General features: G+C 43.0%; 1 protein-coding gene across 2 annotated transcripts in view; it reads left to right on the top strand.

Moving 5' to 3' along the window:
* LOC132392787 (cytochrome P450 20A1) overlaps positions 1-15,573 on the top strand; it is a 51,652-nt gene that overhangs the window by 18,635 nt on the left and 17,444 nt on the right. For both annotated transcript variants that reach the window (XR_009511652.1, XM_059967138.1), the window contains exons 6-7: positions 2,166-2,244; positions 14,971-15,086. Coding sequence is in view for 1 of the 2 variants with exons in the window: in XM_059967138.1 (XP_059823121.1) it covers positions 2,166-2,244; positions 14,971-15,086 (195 nt within the window). In the remaining variant the exon portion in view is untranslated. The remainder of the gene's footprint in view (positions 1-2,165; positions 2,245-14,970; positions 15,087-15,573) is intronic.

Below are 15,573 nucleotides of genomic sequence, written 5' to 3' on the forward strand. Positions count from 1 at the left end.
GAGGTTTTCATGTTTTATTGTTTTACAACATTGAATCAGAATGAATTTAATTTGGCTTTTTTTGACTGTGATAAACAGAGAAAGACTCTTTTTTGTGTCAAAGTGAAAACAGATCTCTACAAAGTGATCTAAATTAATTACAAATATAAAAAGCAAAACAATTGATTACATAAGTATTCACCTCCCTCTTTAATATGACATACCAAATCAGCACCAGTGTAGCCAATTGATTTTAGATGTCACATAATTAGTAATATGGAGATCACCTGTGTGCTGTCAAGGTGTTTCAATTGACTGTAGTAAAATACACCTGTATCTGGAAGGTCCAACTGCTGGTGAGTCCGTATCCTGGCAAAAACCACACAATGAAAACAAAAGAACACTCTAAGCAACTCCACGAAAAGGTTATTGAAAAGCACAAGTCAGGAGATGGATACAAGAAAATTTCCAAGTCACTGTATATCCTTGGAGTACTGTTAAGTCGATCATCAAGAAATAGAAAGAATATGGCACAGCTGTAATTCTGCCTAGAGCAGGCCATCCTCAAAAATTGTGTGTCAATGCGAGGAGGGGACTAGTGAGGGAGCCCACAAAGAGACTTCGGACAACTCTGGAGGAGTTATAAGCTTCAGTGGCTGAGATGGGAGGAACTGCGCATAAAAAAAACAGTTGCCACTGAACTGAGGAGGAATTGCCTGGGTGCTTCACCAGTCGTAGCTTTATGGGAGAGTCACAAAGAGAGAGCACTGTTTGGAAAAAAAAACCTCACATGAAATCTTGGCAAGAGTTTGCCATAAGGCACGTGAGAGTTTCTGAAGTCAGTTGGAAGGAGGTTCTATGGTCTGATTAAATTAAATTTGAGATTTTTGGCCATCAGACCAAATGCTATGTTTGGCATAAGCCGAACACCACACATAATCGAAAGCACATCATCCCTACCGTGAAGCATGGTGGTGACTGCATCATGCTGTGGGGATGCTCCACTGCAGCAGGTCCTGGAAGGCTTGTGCAGGTAGAGGATAAAATGAATGCAGCAAAATACAGAGAAATCCTGGAGGAAGAAAACTGTGACTTGAGAGGTTTGTTTTCCAGCAAGACAGTAACCCCAAGCATAATGCCAAAGTTGCACAGCAGTGGCTTAAAAACAACAAAGTCAATGTTCTGGAGAGGCCAAGTCAGGGTCCAGGCCTCAATCCAATTGAAATTTATGGCTGGATTTGAAAAGGTCTGTTCACTCACGATCCCCATGAAATTTGACAGAGCTTGAGCAATTTTGTAAAGAACAGGGAAAATTTGTGGTGTCCAGATGTGTAAAGCTGATAGAGACCTATCCACATAGACTCAAGGCTGTAATTGCTGCCACAGGTGCATCTGCTAGATACTGATTTGAAGGAGTTGAATGCTTATGCAATCATTTATTTTGTGTTTTATATTTGTAATTAATTTAGATCACTTTGTACCAATCTGTTTTCACTTTGACAGGAAAGAGTCTTTCTGTTGATCAGTGTTTTAAAAAGAAACCAAATTAAATCCACTGTGATCCAATGTTTTAAAACAATAAAACATGAAAACTCCCAAGGGTGTGAATACTTTTTATAGGTACTGTAAATCAGTCAGTGTAAGTTTGGCAAGTTTTGTTCTTTGGAAGATTTTAGACAACCAGATGGGATTTCACACCCATTTATTGCTTGCAGATTTATTTATTTCCCAAAATTTCAACTCCCTTCAGAGGATTTTCAACATATCTCTGCATCAGTAATTGAAACTTTAGAATCCTAATTTGTCAAAATAATTATGTTGCTATCCCAAATATGAAATAAGTGACTTTACCCTGGTCCTCTTGGCTGCCCTGAATATTCAGGGAGATGTGCCAGCATACCTGAAATTCTGGGTGGCATGCCAGTCTACCCAAATGTAGGTGTACCTAGATATTCTAATTCAGGATGTTTGCTCTATCATTTGCTATTCAGAGGTGCATGACTTTAATTCTTCTTTTCTGTTTTGTGCACTGACATCACATGTATTCCAGGATGCATGCAACCAGTCCTGGTATTTGAAACAGGTTCCTTAAATCTTGTTTATTTGAGGTGCACGTCAGACATTCCAGGGGTGTCTGCCAGCATTTCAAGAGGCATCCCACCATCCCTTTCTGTTTCGGCTTTCAGATTTGGTCTGAGATCGGGAAAGGATTTTTGGATGGATCACTCGATAAAAGCTCCCCCAGGAAGGAACATTATGAAGCAGGTAATTTTGGATTGTGATTGTGAATCTTAATGAAATTTTGCATTAGTTGTGACTGTAACCAAATCCAAAGAACTCAGTTACAGCTTTGACTGTGGGTGTGATGGATTTTTTGGGCTGAGGAGAGCCTCAACAGCTATCATTAAATTTTATTCTGCACCTGGGATCAAGAGGGAAATGCTTTCTGGGATTCCCATCCTGACTTATACCTGGTGATGCACATGGGCATCACTATTTGAGGATGAAGTGCAAAGCTTTCTATGTTCTGCCCTATTGTGGATGTAGTAAGATTTATCTACTGAGTACAGAGGAATTCTACACAGGGAGAGGAAAATATATTCTTTCTCAGGGGCTAGAGGGAGACTAGAAGGAAATTCATAAAAATGTTGAGTGACATAGATAAGGTAAACAGCAGAATCTTTTCCCTCGGGGAAAAATGTTGAATACTAGAGGGTGACAGGGAGGGGGTAGAGTTTTAAAGGAGATATGCAGAGCAAGGTTTTACACAGAAGAGTTGTAGGTACCTGGAACACACTGCCCGGGGTGGTAGTGCAGGCAGATAAAATCATGGCATTCAAGAGGCTTTTAGACAGGCACATGAGTATGCAGGGAAATGGAGGGATTTGCATTATGTGTAGGCAGAAGGGATAGTTGAATTTAGTATCAAGCTTGGGGCAGGCATGGACCAAAGGATTTGTTCCATTTGTTCTATTCTGTGGAAGTGTCATTGTCAGGGGCAGGTTGGATTTGGTACATTGTGAAATTACATTAAGTGTTGTTGGTCACAGTCAGAGGTCTGTCTGTGACTAGCAATATTCCCTCCCTGTACAAGCTGAGAATGCCTAACACCTATAGATCCTTCCTTGACAATCTTTAGCACAGAAGTGAACTGGCAAGGCCAAACTTTACAGCTCAAGTCTAGGATGTGATTGAAAGTCACCTTGGTATGATGGGCCATTTTAAAATTCAATGAGGTGAAAATAGTGAATGAATGTAATCAAGAATATTAGCACAACAAAAAAAAGAGTCTAGAACTCTATCCTCTGTGTCGTTTCTGGTAAATCTTTGCATTTATTAAAATCTGAATCTGATGTGTTGAGAAAAGATGGTCTAGTTCAGGGGTGGGCAAACTTTTTGACTTGTGGGCCATAAAGGGTTCTAAAATTTGACAGGGGGGCCGGACCAGGAGCAGATGGACGGAGTGTTTTGGTAATACACCTCATAAGAGAAGATAAAATATCATGGGATATGTAGAAAACATTTGCTTTAATTTCAATTGAAAATGAACAAATGCATTACAACAAAATATCTCTCTTTGAAGTCCCATGGTATTTAGCTATTTATTGAAATAACTTTTAAAACACTGAAAATTAAATGAATAAAATACAGCTTTTTTAATAGTAACAGTTATTATTTTAAAGCACTGAAAATTCTGTTATCCTTCAAGATATTATCATTATCACTCTCCTCCTGACTGTCTTTATTTCAAAAACGGTAGGAGATGCAGGTCTGCTTGTCCTGCTCCTTCTTATTCAATTGTCCCCTGTGCCAAAACTCAACAACGACCAGCACAAAGACAGAACAGTGACAGCGCGCCAGTCTGCGGAGCACGTTATTTGATCTGGAGCGCATTTTTTATTTTGAGAATGTACGTGCACCTGCGCACTACTCATGTCCATCACTTAACAGAAATGACATGTAACATGTAAGGCTTATTGAGAAAAATATTTTCAAATGCATGTTTTACATAACACAACGAAGAAACATATTTTTAATTTCAGTGGGAACAGTGTTGTTGGTCTCCCTTTTTAGCCTGCGCATCAAAGTCTGGATTTAGTTTTGTTGTGGCGATTCTCAGGATGGATCTGAGGTATTGGTCAGTTAACTTGGATCTGTGGCTGGCTTTGTTGATGTTCATGACGCTGAACGCCTGTTCACACAAAATAGGTCGAGCCGAACAAAGAGTAAAGCGCAAATGTGGAGTAATACGCTGCACCTCAACAAAGGTCAATGTGTAGCGGTGTGTTACATGCAGCGCTAAAATTACGACACGGAGTCGGTAACTGCAGTTGAAGAAAAAAACTTTATTCGAAATCCCCAGCCTCACTTTTTAGCCTTCCTCAACCTGCCCCCCGTGGCGCAGAGGCTCCAAAACTCTGTGCTCGCAAATCCCCGCAGGCTATCTCCTTTAGCCGGAACGCTGGCTAATTGTGAGCCGGTTCGGATGTGCCAGGAAATGGGTCGCCACAAATGTATATAGAGTGCGTCATCTATTGGGAAAACGCCAGAATTGCAGGGAAAAAATGTTAACAAGGTTTATTAATATAATTTCATCAAGTTCTGCAGGCCGGATTATAAAGCATATGTCCCGCGGGCCGTAGTTTGCCCATGCCTGTTCTAGTTCCTTCTTGAAGTATATTGCTCCATTATCCAAGCTGGAATCCTGCTACCTGGTATATTATGTTTAGCCTGTAAGTATGTCCTTTATGTTTAAATTCCGTACACAACGGAAAATCTTTAGTGGAGTTCAATTTGTTTAAACTGTGCATTATTTTAAACATTCCTATCATGTCCACCCTCACTCCTTTGTCAAGAGGGAGGGAACCCAGGGTAGTTGATCTGTTGGTGCTTTTTTTGTGCCCTACATGGAGGCCAGCATTTTATGAGCCCTGGTAAATATTTTCTGTTCGTATCCCATGACTTTCATGCCACTGTTCCCAGCTCTTCACCTCTAGGAAATTTTGAGAACATAAGTGAAGGTCAAGCGTTCAGTAAAATTAAAGCAGTTGTTCCACAGTTGCTCAGTTTAATTCCTCGCTGTAATTTTCTGCTTCATTTACACTATTTATAGTGCCAGAATCTTTGTGGAGTCAGCATAGTTGGGTGTATGATTTTTGAGTTGTTATCTAAATCCTATTCTGAATAAAAGCAGTCAATAATAGAAGGACAAACACAGCAGATGCCATTTCTGTCTGGTATGTTTGTGCCTCATACTCTTTTGCTTCCTTTCAGAGACTGTCTCTCTTGCGCTCTCTCTTCCATGTTCTCTTCTTGCTTCCCATCTTTACGCCCCTTCCTCCTCTCTTAAGTCACAAATGGTCTTAGATTTCTTAGAGGAGAGAAGTTTCAACGCAGTTAAGTTGTCTGAAGCTAGAATGCTGAATTGGGTGAGCATCATTTTGTGCTGGTACCCCTATGATTTTCGGTCTCTCATTCCTATAGTCAGAAGTTCCTACCTGTTTAAAAAGGTCAACAATTATACCAGTGCTCAAGAAGATGAGCTGCTTTAATGACCATAGAGGGGTTGGTTATGTCTATAATTAACTCCTGTCTCAGCAAGGACCTAGATCCACTGTAATTTGTCTTTCGTCACAATAGGTCTATGGCAAATGCAATCTCAGTGGCTCTTCATGCAGCCTTGGATCACCTTGGCAGTACAAATATCTATGTCAGGATGCTGTTTATTGAGCACAGCTCAGCGTTTAATATAATCATTCCTACATTGCTGATCGAAAAACTCCTGTACCTGGGCCTCTGTAACTCCTTCTGCAACTGGATCCTTGACTCCCTCACCGGAAGGCCACAATCTGAGCGGATTGGAAATAATATCTCCACATTATTTGGGAATAAATATCTCCATCTTATAAGAGGGAAAGGAAGAGGATGACAGCAGTGAAAGGGAACTCTATAGTTAGGGGATCAGACAGGTGATTCTGTGGCCACAGGAAAGAAACACGGATGGTAGCTTGCCTCCTAGGTGCCAGGGTCCAGGATATTTCTGATCGCACCCAAGATATCTTGAAGTGGGAATGAGATTAGCCAGAGATCGTGGTACATATTGGTACTAACAACATAGGTAGAAAACGGGAGGAGGTCCTGAAAAAAAACTACAGTGAGTTAGGAAAGAAGTTAAGAAGCAGGACCTCAAAGGTAGTAATCTCAGGATTCCTGCCTGTGCCACGTGACAGAGAGTATAGGAATAGAATGATAAATGTGTGGCTGAGGAATTGGAGCAGGGGGCAGGGATTCAGATTTCTAAATCATTGGGACCTCTTTTGAGGCAAGTGTGACCTGTACAAAAAGGACGGGTTGCACTTGAATCCCGGGAGGACCAAGATCCTAGCGGGAGGGTTTGCTAAGACTATTGGGGAGAGTTTAAACTAGAATTGCTAGGAGGTGGGAACTGAACTGAAATGACGGAGGAAAAGGAGGTTGGCTCACAAATAGAGAAAGCTTGGAGACAGTGCGAGAGGAAGGATGGGGAGGTGATAGAGAAGGGACACGCTCAGTCTGATGGTTTGAGATGTGTCTATTTTAATGCGAGGAGTATCATTAATAAAGCGGATGAGCTTAGAACGTGGGTCAGCACCTGGAGGTATGATATTGTGGCCATTACAGAGACTTGGATGATGCAGGGGGCAGGAATGGCTACTTCAAGTGCCAGGCTGTAGATGTTTCAGAAAAGACAGGGAGGGAAGCAAAAGAGGTGTGGGCATGGCACTGATGATCAGAGATAGTGTCACGGCTGCAGAAAAGGAGGAAGTCATGGAGGGATTGTCTACAGAGTCTCTGTGGGTGGAAGTTACGAATAGGAAGGGGTCAATAACTCTACTAGGAGTTTTTTATAGACCACCCAATAGTAACAGGGACCTCGAGGAGCAGATAGGGAGACAGATTCTGGAAAGGAGTAATAATAACAGGGTTGTTGTGGTGGGAGATTTTAATTTCCCAAATATTGATTGGCATCGCCCTAGAATGAGGGGGTTTAGATGGGGTAGAGTTTGTTAGGTGTGTTCAGGAAGGTTTCTTGACACAATATGTAGATAAGCCTACAAGAGGAGAGGCTATACTTGATCTGGTACTGGAAAATGAACCTGGTCAGATGTCAGGTCTCTCAGTGGGAGAGCATTTTGGAGATAGTGATCACAATTCTATCTCCTTTATCATAGCATTGGAGAGGTTTAGGAATAGACAAGTTAGGGAAATGTTTAATTGGAGTAAGGGGAAATACAAGGCTATCAGGCAAGAACTTGCAAGCATGAATTGGAAACAGATGTTCTCAGGGAAACATACGGAAGAAATGTGGCAAATGTTCAGGGGATATTTGCATGGGATTCTGAGTAGGTACTTTCCAATGAGACGTGGAAAGGATGGTGGGTACAGGATCTGTGGTGTACAAAGGCTGTTGTAAATCTAGTCAAGAAGGAAAGAAAAGCTTACAAAAGGTTCAAAAAATTAGGTAATGATAGGAATCTGGAAGATTATAAAGCTAGCAGGAAGGAGCTTAAGAATGAAATTATGAGAGCCAGAAGGGGCCATGAGAAGGCCTTGGCTGGCAGGATTAAGGAAAACACCGAGGCATTCTACAAGTAAGTGAAGAGCAAAAGGATAAGACGTGAGAGAATAGGACCAATCAAGTGTGACAGTGGAAAAGTGTGTAAGGTAACCAGAGGAAATAGCGGAGATACTTAATGAATACTTTGCTTTAGTATTCAGTACGGAAAAGGATCTTGGCGACTGTAGGAATGACTTGCAGTCGACTGAAAAGCTTGAGAATGTAGATATTAAGAAAGAGGATGTGCTGGAGCTTTTGGAAAGCATCGAGTTGGATAAGTCACTGAGACTGGATGGGATGTACCCCAGGCTACTGTGGGAAGTGAGCGAGGAGATTGCTGAGCCTCTGGCGATGATCTTTGCATCATCAATGAGGACGGGAGAGGTTCTGGAGGATTGGAAGGTTGCGGATGTTGTTCCCTTATTCAAGAAAGGGAGTAGAGATAGCCCAGGAAATTATAGACCAGTGAGTCTTACTTCAGTGGTTGGTAAGTTGATGAAGAGGATCCTGAGAGACAGGATTGATGAACATTTGGAGAGGCATAATATGATTAGGAATAGTCAGCATGGCTTTGTCAAAGGCAGGTCATGGCTTACAAGCCTGATTGAATTTTTTGAGGATGTGACTAAGCACATTAATGAAGTTAGAGCCATAGATGTAGTGTATATGGATTTTAGCAAGGCATTTGATAAGGTACTCCATGCAAGGCTTATTGAGAAAGTAAGGAGGCATGGGATCCAAGGGGACATTGTTTTGTGGATCCAGAACTGGCTTGCCCTCAGAAGGCAAGGAGTGTTTGTAGACGGGTCATATTCTGCATGGAGGTTGGTGACCAGTGGTGTGCCTCAGGGATATGTTCTGGGACCCCTACTCTTTCTGTCATCAGCAAATTTACTAACCCATCCCTCCACTTCCTCATCCAGGTCATTTATAAAAATCACAAAGATTGGGGGTGTTGTGGATAGTGTGGAGGATGTCAGAGGTTACAACAGGACATTGATAGGATGCAAACTGGGCTGAGAAGTGGCAGATGGCGTTCCACCCAGATAAGTGTGAGGTGGTTCATTTTGGTAAGTCAAATATGATGGTAGAATATAGCATTAATGGTAAGACTCTTGGCAGTGTGCAGGATCAGAGGGATCTTGGGGTCCGAGTCCATAGGACACTCAAAGCTGCTACACATGTTGACTCTGTGGTTAAGAAGGCATACAGTGCATTGGCCTTCATCAATCATGGGATTGAGTTGAAGAGCCAAGAGGTAATGTTGCAGCTATATAGGACCCTGGTCAGACTCCACTTGGAGTACTGTGCTCAATTCTGGTCGCCTCCCTATAGGAAGAATGTGGAAACCATAGAAAGCGTACAGAGAAGACTTACAAGGATGTTCAAAGGCAACACGTGTGAATCTGCAGATGCTGGAAATAAATAAAAAACAATTTCCACTCCTGATGAAGGGTTTCGGCCCGAAACGTTGTTATTACCTCTTCCCATAGATGCTGTCTGGCCTGCTGAGTTCTGCCAACATTTAGTGTTTTTTACAAGGATGTTGCCTGGATTGGGGAGCATGCCTTATGAGAATAGGTTGAGTGAACTCAGCCTTTTCTCCTTGGAGCGACAGAGGGTGAGAGATGACCTGATAGAGGTATACAAGATAATGAGAGGCATTGATTGTGTGGATAGTCAGAGGCTTTTCCCCAGGGCTGTAATGGCTAGCACGAGAGGACATAGTTTTAAGGCGCTTGGAAGTAGGTGCAGAGGAGATGTCAGGGGTAAGTTTTTTACTCAGAGAGTGGTGAGTGCGTGGAATGGGCTCCCTGCAGCGGTGGTGGAGACTGAAACGATAGGGTCTTTTAAGAGACTCCTGGATGGCTACATGGAGCTTAGAAAAATAGAGGGCTATGGGTAAAGCCTAGGTAGTTCTAAGGTAGGGGCATGTTCGGCACAGCTTTGTGGGCCAAAGGGCCTGTATGATGCTGTATGTTTTCTATGCTTCTGTCTTGCCGACAATCAACACTGGTGCACCTCGGGGATGTGTGCTTAGCCCACTGCTCTACTCTCTTCACCTATGATGGTGTGGCTTGGCACAGCTATCAATAAGTTTGATGACGATACAGCTATTTTTGGCTTAATTTCAGACGGTTACAATAGGGCGGACAGGAGCGAGATAGATCAGCTAGTTGAGTGGTGTTGCAGCAACAACTTGCACTCAGCGTCAATAAGACCAAAGAATTGATTGTGGACTTTAGACAGGGTAAGACGAGTGATGAGCACAGGTCAGTGAGCAATTTCAAGTTCCTGAGTGCCAATATCTCTGAGAATCTAACCTGGATCCAGCATATTGATGCAGCTACAAAGAAGGCATGATAGCAGGTATATTTCATTAGGAGTTTGAGAAGATTTGGTATGTCACCTAAAATACTTGCAGATTTCCACAGTTGTACAATGGAGCATATATCAACTGTCTGCATCACTGTCTGGTATGGGGAAGGGGGGCTACTGTACAGGATCAAAGTAAGCTGCAGAGAGTTGTAAATTTAGCTCCATCATGGGCGCTAGCCTCCATAGTATCCAGGACATCTTCAAGGTGCGATGCCTCAAAAAGGCAGCATTCATCATTAAGGACCCCCATCACCCAGGTCATGCCTTGTTCTTACTGCAACCACCAGGAAGAAGGAACAGAGGCATGAAGGCGCATACTCAACGATTCAGGAACAGCTCCTTCCCCTCTGCCATCCAATTTCTGAATGGACATTGAACCCATGAATACCATCTCACTACTTTCTAATTTCCAGTTTTGCACTACTTATTTTAACTATTTAATAAATCATATATATACTGTAATTCATGTTTTTTCTATTATTATGTATTGCATGTTACTGCTGCCACAAAGTCAACAAATTTCATGACGTATGTTGATGATAATTAAACCAGATCCTGATTCTGATAATTTGAACAGCAGCAGCACAGATCTGTCAGCGTGTCTTGTCATCTCCATGGAAATAAATTAAATAGCAGAAGAAGTATGTTGCAAGGAGAATCAATAACTGATTCAGATTGCAGGGATGGTGACTTGATGTAATTTAAATTTTAGAATTCTATTGATTGTGCCATTAGATACTGATGCCAGGCAGGAAATGGAACTGAGGAGACTGGCACAAAGAATTCTTCTTGATCTTGAATCAACCTCTGTAGCATGGGAAAAGGCATGAAGAGGTTGCATAGGTCATATTTTGAAGAGTTATTTCCTTTTTTAAGTCTTAAGATTTCATTTTTCTCCTACTAGTTGCAGATGCTCAGTTTTTGGTAGGAGATTGTTCTGCAAGCAGAAAGTTTCAGCAGGACATCAGTTTGGAAGCAGAAAGTTATACTTTGCAGAGCCACATGCTCCCAGCAAGAGCTGTTGGTAATACTCACAAGATTTCACTTGCTTGTGAATTCGGGCTAATAGAACTGATCTGATGTTATGGTAAGGATGTTTTTTTTTAACAAGATGGTGCCACGTACACTGGCCGTGTTGCGAGCTCTGTTCCAAATCTACAGTATACTACTAATTGCTACGATTTTCTGTTCAAGTAGCTGATAGTCACATCCGATACGATAGACCGACCCTTCTGAACATTGGAAGGACAGCATTTACCCACAATGTGCTTCCTTTCCTACACACTGGGATCCCCTGCTTGTGTGATCCATGGGAGACTCATCTCTTACACTGCCACTACCTTGGAAGAAGCACCGGAAGAAAGGGAGAAGGGCCGGCGTCCTGGTGAGGCTGAGACGGCATGCAAATCAACCACTGCTCCGTAGGATACTCCTGGCTAATGTTCAGTCCCTGGATAACAAGCTTTGTGAACTGAGGGCCAGAATCTCCTATCAGTGGGATACAAAGGAATGCAACGTTTTATGTTTCATGGAGACCTGGCTGATGGAGGAGATACCGGATCATGCCAATCGAACCCTCTGGGTTCTCCCTGTTCCAGGCAGACAGGTTGAGAAACCTCACTGGGAAGAGTAAAGGAGGAGGGGTATGCTTCATGGTCAACAGTGCTGGGTGTGACCCCCCCCAGAATGTGCATGCACACAAATTCTTTTGTTCCCCAAACCTGGAATACCTGGTGCTGCTATGCAGATGCTACTGGCTGCAGAGGGAGTTCATGGCTGTTATCATCACAGCGGTGTACATTCCGCCGCAGGCTGGTACTGACCCGGCTCTTAAGGAACTGGACGAGACCATCAACACGGTGGAGACTGCACACTCAGGGACTGCCTTTGTTATCATCAGTGACATTAATTGAGTGGCGCTGATGAAAGTCTCTCTGAAGTTTTGTCAGCGCATCCAGGTGAACACTCGTGGAGATAACACATGACCACTGCTACACTCCCTTCCGCAATGCTTACAAAGCTCTCGGAAAATCAGATCACTGTTCAATCCTGCTTTTGCCAACATAAAGGCAGAAGCTGAAACAAGAGGTGGCCATAGTTAAAACTGTCCGCTGTTAGTCCAACCAATTAATTGGTCTCCATGCTGCAAGACTGCTTCAATGACATTGACTGGAATGTCTTCCGTAATGAAGATGTCTCCAAGTTCACAGATGGAGTCACATGCTTCATCCAGAAGTGCATTGACGATGTTGTCCACCAGAAGTTAGTCAGGGTCTCCCTGAACCAGAAACTCCGGGTCAATGGTTCTGTGCAAGTGATACAGTTTACGCTGCTGGCAATCATTAGGAGCTCAAGAAAAGCAGCTACGATCTGTGCAAAGCTATCAAGGCTGTGAAACAACAATACAGGAAAAAGATTGAGTCAATATTCACAACAAACAGCACACATGACTTGTGGCGAGGTTTGCATACCATCGCGGACTTCAAAGCCAAATGTAGTGGTACTGTCAACATCGCAGCCTTTCTCCCAGATGAGCTCAATCGATTTTACGCTCAGTTCTATGTCGCTACCTCTGAGCCTCTGTGGAAAGCCACCACCTCAACCTGCAACCTGATCATCTCTGAGGCTGAGGTACACAGATGTTTCCAATGGGTGGACAGTTGCAATGCTACTGGACCGGTCGGCATCCCAGGGTGAGTCCCAGGATGTGCACAGCACAATGGGCAGGTGCGTTCACTGACATTTTTAATCTTTCCCTCTCCCAGTGTAGAGTGCCCTCCTGCTTCAAAACATTCACCATTGTCCCTGTACCAAAAAAGACCAAGTTAACATGCCTGAACGACTGGCGTCCTGTCGCACTCACCTCAATAATAAACAAATGCTTTGAGAGGCTGGTCAAGGATTACATTTGCAGCATACTACCACCCAAACTGGAGCCCCTCTATTCGCCTACTGACATAACTGACATAACCGATGATGCAATAGCCACCGCTCTGCATATCATCCTTACACATCTGGAGAAGAGGGATGCTTATGTGAGAATGCTGTTCTTGGACTACAGATCGGCATTCAACACCATAGTTCCATCCAGGCTTGACAAGAAGGTCAGAGACCTTGGCCTTGACTCTGCCTTGTGCAGCTGGATCCTGGACTTCCTGTCAGGTCGCCAGCAGGTTGTAAGAATGGGCTTCCTCACCTCCAACCCTCTGACTCTCAATACAGGAGCACCTCAGGGCTGTGTACTGAGTTCCCTCCTTTACTCCCTGTATACCCATGTCTGTGTCTCTGCCCATTGCTCCAATCTACTAATTAAATTTGCCGATGACACTGCACTGATTGGCCTTATCTCAAACAATAATGAGGTGGCCTACAGGGAAGAAGTCATCTCTCTGACACAGTGGTATCAAGCAAACAACGTCTCCCTAATGTTGCAAAAACAAAGGAGCTGGTTGTGGACTACAGGAGGAATGGAGACAGGCTAACCCCTATTGACATCAGTGGATCTGGGATTGAGAGGGTAAATAGCTTCAAGTTCCTTGGCATCCACCTCACCGAGGGCCTCACGTGGTCTGTACACACCAGCTGTGTGGTGAAAAAGGCACAATAGAGTTTCTTTCACCTCAGACGGTTGAGGAAGTTTGGTATGGGCCCCCAAATCTTAAGAACTTTCTACAGTGGCACAATTAAGAGCATCCTGACTGGCTGCATCACTGCCTGGTATGGGAACTGTACCTCCCTCTATCGCAGGATTCTGCAGGGGGTGGTAGGGACAACCCAGCGCATCTGTAGTTGTGAACTTCCCATGATTCAGGACACTTACAAAGGCATGTATGTAAAAAGGGCCCATAGGATCATTGGGGACCCAAGTCATCACAACCACAATCTATTCCAGCTGCTACCATCCGGGAAATACCAGGACCAACAGGCTCCAGGATAGCTTCTTCCACCAGGCCATCAGACTGATAAACTGACACTGATTTGAGTGTACTCTGTATTACATTGACTGTTCTATTTATTATAAATTACTATGATTGCACATTGCACTATTAGGTGGAGACATAACATAAAGATTTTTACTCATGTATGTAAGGATGTAAGAAATAAAGTCAATTCAGTTTCAATTCAAATGCAAGGATGAGCTTTCTGCCAAACATTGCCTCACAAAATGTAATTGTTCCATAACATTAGCGCTGATTCTCACAATGAGCATGTTCAAAATCATGCAAGTGATTCTGCCTGTGCTTTTTGTGACCTTTCCTTTGTCTTTTTTTAAAACCTGGTGAATGATGGAAACCAGGGAACTATAGACCGAATCTTCTTGCATCTGTTTACGAGAAAGGAGCAAATGAAACCTCAAGCGTCTAAAGAATGTATCTCTCTGCCTGAATCCCTCATGAGAGTCTGTTGCTAAAGATAAAGCTTGGGGAAATACAAGCAATCACTTCATTTGTTTCCAAGAAACTGTGTTGGGGTCGCAATGATCCATTCTATTTAAAATCCCAAAGTAAGCTTTGTTGAGCAGGAGGAGAGGAAACCTTGTAAGCAGTATATTTGAAAGCATCAAAATTTGAAGAAATATTAATAAATTAAGACATTAGTAAATGATTTATATTGTATGCAAGTGTAAGGTTATCACATTGGGCAGGTAAATGTGAAAAAGTGGAAATTGTGAAGATTCAAAGAATTTTCAGAATACAGGCATATGAATGAAAGATAAACCTGACGTCTAGTGGAATGGAGCCCTTTAAACCTAGAGGGCAAGTTAAGAAAATGAATGCCATTGCTGCATAAAGCTCTGATTAGACTGTACTTCTGGGTGTTCAACCTATGAAATGATATATTAATACTGAAGCAAATGCAGCCATTAGTAGAAAGGGGGCTGTATGGAGTTTGGCCACAATTGGTTGTAATCTTACTGAATGGCAGAGCAGACTCAAGGGCCAATAAATCTGTTTAATTGAATTTGATTGATTATTGGAGTATGCTATTATTTTCAAATTCTGTTCTCTTACTAGCTCTTGGGGAAATGGAAGCGACACTGAAGAAGGTGGCAAAGGAGAGGAAGGGGGAAAGCACCAGTCGCCAAGTGTTCATGGATTTTTTGCTGCAGGGTGACGCAAGTGAGAAACAGGTACAGGTGGCAATGCAGGCGAGGGGTGAGTGCCTGTCGCAGGGTGGGTTGTAGTCTGATGTTTGTTGTGGGACAGGCAACTTTTGTGGGGGTTTGCTTTCATCTGTCATGGCCCTGGCTGTGGGAAGACTGGGCAGACACAGTGCAGGACAGACTGTGGGCTGTTGTCTGTCGTGTGTGCAGCTATGGGTTGTTCCCTGATGCAGGAAAGGATGTGGAGAGTTCATTTTGCTGTTTACTGGACAGGTTATGATCATATGAGAGGCTGGCCTGGGCAACTATGCAATAGAACAATTTCCACTGGCCCCTTCATCCCTACCTCTGCGCGTTTCTAATTCTGGCTGCTGGTGTATCTGTTTAAACTCAAGAATTCCCTCCCTGAACCATTCCATTACAATGCTTCATGAAGCTTTACTTTTTAACCAGACTTTGGCAAATAATGTTTTTTTTAGTACAGCACCAGATTTTGTTAGGGACAAAGCTTTGG

This window comes from Hypanus sabinus, chromosome 4 (assembly GCF_030144855.1).
Source record: "Hypanus sabinus isolate sHypSab1 chromosome 4, sHypSab1.hap1, whole genome shotgun sequence".
NCBI lineage: Eukaryota > Metazoa > Chordata > Chondrichthyes > Myliobatiformes > Dasyatidae > Hypanus > Hypanus sabinus.